Below are 5,849 nucleotides of genomic sequence, written 5' to 3'. Positions count from 1 at the left end.
GCTTACACCAAGCCAAGGACTTTTCAGCTTCTCACTCTGTCCTGCCAGAGGGCAGGCTAGGGGTGCAGCAAGAGCTGGGACGGGACAGGCCCAGGACGGCTGACCCAAACTGTCCAAAGGGGTATTCCATACCATCTGATGTCATGCTGAACAATAAATAGGGGTGGCTAGCTGGGGTGGGGGGGCCGGCTGCTCGGGGATAGGCTGGGCATCGGTCAACGGGTGGTGAGCAATTGCATTGTGCATCACTTATTTCGTACACATTATTATTAGTAGTATTATTATCATTATTATTATTGCTATTGTTATTATTATTTTCCTGTCTTAATAAACTGTCTTTATCTCAACTCACAGGCTTCACTTTCCCGTTTCTCTCCCCCATCCCGGAGAGGGAGGGGGGAGGGTGAGCGAACGGCTGTGTGTTGTGTAGCTGCTGGCCGGGTTAAACCACAACAGTCCAGCTACTAGGAGGAAAATTAACTCTGTCCTAACTGAAACCAGGACAAAGACATTTAGATTTAGAGCTTAGTGATATGGTTTAGTGGAGGACTTGTTAGTGTTAGGTCAGAGGTTGGACTAGGTGATCTTGGAGGTCTCTTCCAACCTAGATGATTCTGTGATTCTGTGATAATCCCCAGGTTGTATATCATGCACTGGACTATCCAAACCCCTACTTCGAGTCCCAGCCACGTTTCTCAATTTTACCAAGTTCTTTGCCTAATGTCACCATATAAGAGGTCATGATTTCATCCCCAACCTGTGTGTACATTCCTTTCTGCATTCCGTAAGGTTGTCCATACAAGATCTCAAAAGGGCTTAGTCCTTCCTTTGCTCTTGGCTTAGTTCGTATGCGCAAGAGAGCCAAGGGAAGGGACTGAGGCCAGGTCAAGCTAGTTTCTTGCCCCAACCTCACAATCTGCTGTTTAATTAAGTGGTTCATTTTTTCTACTTGGCCACTCAACTGAGGGTGATATGGAGCATGAAGTTGCCAGTCTATGCCCAAATGGCAGCTGATTTCCTGTACCACTTTTGAGATAAAGTGTGGTCCTCTATCAGAATACATGGTTGCTGGAACCCCAAAACGCGGTATTATCTCTTGTAATAATATCCTAACTACCTTCTGAGCCTTGGCTGTCCTGGTGGGGAATGCCTCTGGCCAACCTGAAAAGGTATCAGTTAATACTAATAAATATCGATACCCCTCTTTTCTTGGAAATTCTGTAAAATCAATCTGCCATTGTTGCCCAGGCCCATTGCCCTTCCCAATTTGGCCCATTTCCAGTTTGGGGGTGCTCTTGGGATTAGTCTGGAGACAAAGATCGCACTGCCAAGTCACTTGTCTCACAGTGGTGTATAAATTTCTGGCTACAATGTCTCTAATCAGGTGTTTATATAGGGCCTCTGCCCCCCAGTGCCTCTTCCTATGTTCTTCCCTTATCAGGCGCCATGTTAAATAGGAGGGAATAATCAGTTTCCCTTGTGGGGTGTGAGCCCACCCTTCTTTATTATATGATCCTTATAAATCTGCAATAAGCTTTTGATCTTCCTTAGCGTATTCTGGCTTATCTTCTAGAGAGATTTGCCCATCAGGGACCAAAGCCCCTTCTGTTCTTACCTTTACCTTGGCTACCTGTTTTGCCTCTCTGTCCACCGGCTCATTTCCTCTTTCCAACTTTGAGTTCACTTTCTGGTGTGCCTTAATGTGCATAATCGCCAGTTTCTCAGGGAGCTGGACTGCCTCCAATAGTTTCAGGATCTCCTCTGCATGCTTGATATTTTTTCCTTGTGAGTTCAATAATCCTCTCTCTTTCCAGATTGCTCCATGTGCATGTACAACCCCAAAAGCATATCTCGAATCGGTATAGATATTCATAACTTTGCCTCGGGCCAATTCCAAGGCGCAGGTCAGTGCAATTATTTCTGCCTTTTGTGCCGAGGTGTTTATGGGCAAAGGTCCTGACTCTATCACTTCCCAACTGGTAGTGACGGCATATCCAGCGTGCCTTTTAGTGCTTAGGACATAGCTGCTTCCATCAGTGAACCAGTTTTCCGTATTCTCCATAGGGCTGTCTCTCAGGTCCGAATGACTCGAATATGTTGCCTTGATGGTTTCCAGACAGTCATGATGCACTGGTTCTCCTAGGTTTCCGCTGAGGAAAGAGGCTGGATTGACAATGTTAGTGACTACTATTTCCACATCATCCTGTTCTACCATTATAACCTGATATCTCAAGAACCTTTGTGGGGAAAGCCAGTGTCCACCTTTTGCTTCCAATTCTGCAGATACTGTATGGGACACCAACACAGTCATTTTCTGGCCCAGGGTGAATTTTCGAGCTTCCTGGATGTTTAGCACTACAGCTGCAACTGCTCGCAAACATCCAGGCCAACCTTTTGCAGTTGCATCCAGCTGCTTGGAAAAGTAGGCAACTGCTCATCAGTACGGGCCGAGATCTTGTGCCAATATTCCTAGGGCAATCCCCTTCTTCTCATGGGAAAAAAGGAAAAACGGCTTACTCACATCTGGGAGTCCTAGGGCTGGGGCCGACATCAAGGCCTTTTTTAGCATCTCGAAGGCTTGTGTGGTTTCCTTATCCCATTTGAGGTGTTTCTGTTCGGTGTTTGTTAGTGCATATAGAGGTTTAACAAGCAACCCATAGTTATAGATCCATAGTCGGCACCACCCAGTCATTCCCAGGAATGTTTGTAACTCTTTTACTGTTTGTGGTCTCAGAGTTTGGCATATTGCTTCTTTCCGGGCCTGTCCTAAAGTCCTTTGTCCCGCACTGATTTCATAACTTAGATAAATCACTTCGTGCTGCATCACTTGAGCCTTCTTTTTGGATACCCGGTATCCCTGGAACCCCCAAAAATTCAACAGACTCACCGTCCAAGTCATACAAGCGTCCTTTGTCTTGGTGGCAATCAGGATATCGTCCACATATTGTAACAGCTTCCCTTCCCCAAGTGGGGCTTCCCAGGATTCGAGATCCTTTGCGAGTTGATTACCAAATATGGTAGGGCTGTTTTTGAACCCCTGTGGTAATACCATCCAAGTGAGCTGGGTTTTATGCCCGCTTTTAGGGCTTTCCCATTCAAATGCAAATATTTTCTGGCTGGCTTTACGGAGAGGGAGGCAAAAGAAGGCATCCTTCAGGTCTAAAACAGTAAACCAGGTTAGATCAGGTGTCAATACAGTCAACAAGGTGTATGGATTTACTGCTACCGGGTAAATGTCTTCAGTTATTTTATTTATAGCCCGGAGGTCCTGGACCACCCGGTATGACCCATCAGATTTACAGACAGGTAATATGGGAGTATTAAAATTGGACTCACATTCCCTTAGTAACCCCAGTAGTAAAAATTTTTCTATTAACGGTCGAATCCCTTCCCTATCTTTCTTCCCCAAGGGATAGTGTTTGATTCTTATCGGCTGTCGTCCTTCCTTAAGTTTGACCTCAACAGGTGGAGCATTTTTTGCTTTCCCTGGTACATTGGTGGCCCATACCCCGGGATATACCTGGTACATAATTTCTTCGCTGATTCTTCCTTCTGTAGGAACACTTGCTAAGGATAAACTCAGTATTTGGATATACTGCTGATCATTTACCTCCAGAGTAATCTCTCCTTTTTCAAATTTAATTGTTGCACCCAATTGTTCCAATAAATCTCTCCCCAATAGTGCTTTCGGGGAGTTGGGCATGTACTGAAATCTGTGGATGCCCCATTGTTTTCCCAAGTTATATCTCAAAGGTTCACAAAATATGCCTTCTCACTTTGGCCAGTTGCCCCTTTTATCATTATATAATCATTTCCCAGGGGCATCAGGGCTTGGTTTAAGACTGATTACGTTGCCCCTGTGTCAACCAAAAATTCTACCTCCTCTTGCTTCTTCCCTAGCTTCATTATAACCAGTGGATCTGCTAGGGTGGATTCCCCAGGTCCCCGTCAGTCTTCCTTCACATGAGCCACTGTTCTTCCTTTCTGGTTGTTTCGTCCCTTCTTTCGTCCCCCCCTTGCCTTTCCGTTTTTCTGGGCATTCATTTTTCCAGTGGCCCAATCTTTTGCATATTGCGCACTGGTCCCTGCCTAATTGAAACAGTCCTTGTCTAGGTTTCTTCTCTTCATCCTCTATAACAACCGCCACCACCCTTCTTTGTCCTCGTCTATAATCCTCTTCTCTATTACTGAACACTCTCCATGCCTCATCTAGCAATACTTCCAGGTTTCTGCTTTCTGTGGGACACAGCCTCTGAAGCTTGCGCCTAATATCACTTGTAGACTGTCCCAAAAACAAAAAGACTAACTGTTGTATTCCTACCTCTGACCCAGCATCACATCCCTTAGTCAGTCTAAGAATTTGGATGGTGACTTGGAGGGACCTTGTTTGATTGCGTATAGTGCTGACCAATTTATGGTTTTGGGAATGGCTCTCTCCATTCCTTTTGAAATCCACCCCGATATGCCTGTAACCTCTCCATATCTGCGTATCTATTTGCATTCCATTTTGGATCCTGAAGGGAAAAATATTGCTTAACATCCCCTCCAGTAGTTGCATAATGATTCTCAGCCAAATCTCCAGCAGTTTTTAAAATTAGTTGCTTCTCCGTCTCAGTCATGTAGTCTAATAATAACTGCACATCACTCCAATCAGGATTATTCTGTTTTATAATAAACTGAAAATGTTTGGCTACACTTACTGGATCATTTCTGTAATCCTTAGCAACCCTTCTCCATGCTTCTAAATCGGTGGTGGAAAATGGTACCTTAATTAGCATTGTCCTGCCATCCGAACCTACCACCTCCTGGACAGGTGCTTGTAAGTCTGTTAGAGCCAACTTTTTCCTGGTACGGGAGGATACAGGGCTATCCGGGGGAGTGGAGGTTCCATCCGAGTCCGCATCTTGTTCCTGCGATCGAGGGGGAGGCTTAAGCAAATCAGTTAGATCTTGTTCTGATGCCTGGCGGGCTTTATTTATTTTAGTACATCTTTGTCCAATGCTACATGCTGAGCTTCAAATTACCTTTAAGTTCTTTATTATTTTCTCACTCAAAGGCGAGTACCATAGGGTCCTGTGGTGGCACCATTCCACAGTCCCTTTGCCACTCCGAATGATTTCTGAGGGTAAAAAACATATCTGCATACGACACTTCATCCCATTTTCCTTCTCTCCTCAAAAACAACATTAATTGCAGGATAGTGTTATAGTCGACTGACCCATAGAGTGGCCATTTATCGCCATCCTCAAGCTTATATAGTGGCCACCACTGACTGCAATACTTAATGAGAGTTCTCTTACTTTCTGTGCTCCCAGTTCCGACAATATCCTTCCAGTGTGCCAATATGCACCCAAGGGGGCTTTTCTTTAAAATGCCTTTGTTCTGAGCATTACCCATTTCCTTGCTTTCCTTTTTTTTTTTTTTTACACTCCTCCTAAATAAATTCCCTCTCCCCCCTTTTTACCAAATTCCCAGGACTCAAGCCCAAACCACCAAAGAAGTGACTCTCTCCGTTCTACCACTTTGATGATCGGTCAGGCCCCACCTCCGATGACCAAACACCAATATACCAATATACACCAATATACACCAATATACCAAAACTTCTAAACTGTTACTTAGATAGCACTCCTGCCTTCCTCTTTGTCACACTCAAAATGTTTAAGAAAAAAATAGGATTACAAGATACACCACCGGGCCCATATATTGGGCACCACCGATCAACGACTGGATAAAACAGCACTTCCTTTTCGATCTGTCACGTGCTTTGTTCGTCTCTGGCCGTTCCCCTCGTGGAGAATATGGAACCACGGATCGGAACTCCACACTCGCTTTGCAGCAATGCTGCG

At 44.9% G+C, this 5,849-nt stretch overlaps 1 protein-coding gene across 1 annotated transcript; it reads right to left on the bottom strand.

Annotated features, from left to right (window-relative positions):
- Window positions 1–670: 670 nt before the first annotated feature.
- Window positions 671–3,703, bottom strand: LOC121062971. Its single transcript, XM_040543276.1, is given in 2 exon segments — window positions 671–1,306; window positions 1,616–3,703. Coding segments are annotated over 2 exon segments (2,724 nt in total).
- Between the last annotated feature and the right edge of the window lie 2,146 nt (window positions 3,704–5,849).

This window comes from Cygnus olor (genome assembly GCF_009769625.2).
Source record: "Cygnus olor isolate bCygOlo1 chromosome W unlocalized genomic scaffold, bCygOlo1.pri.v2 SUPER_W5, whole genome shotgun sequence".
Classification (NCBI taxonomy): domain Eukaryota; kingdom Metazoa; phylum Chordata; class Aves; order Anseriformes; family Anatidae; genus Cygnus; species Cygnus olor.
This window is presented reverse-complemented; position numbering and strand designations above follow the sequence as displayed.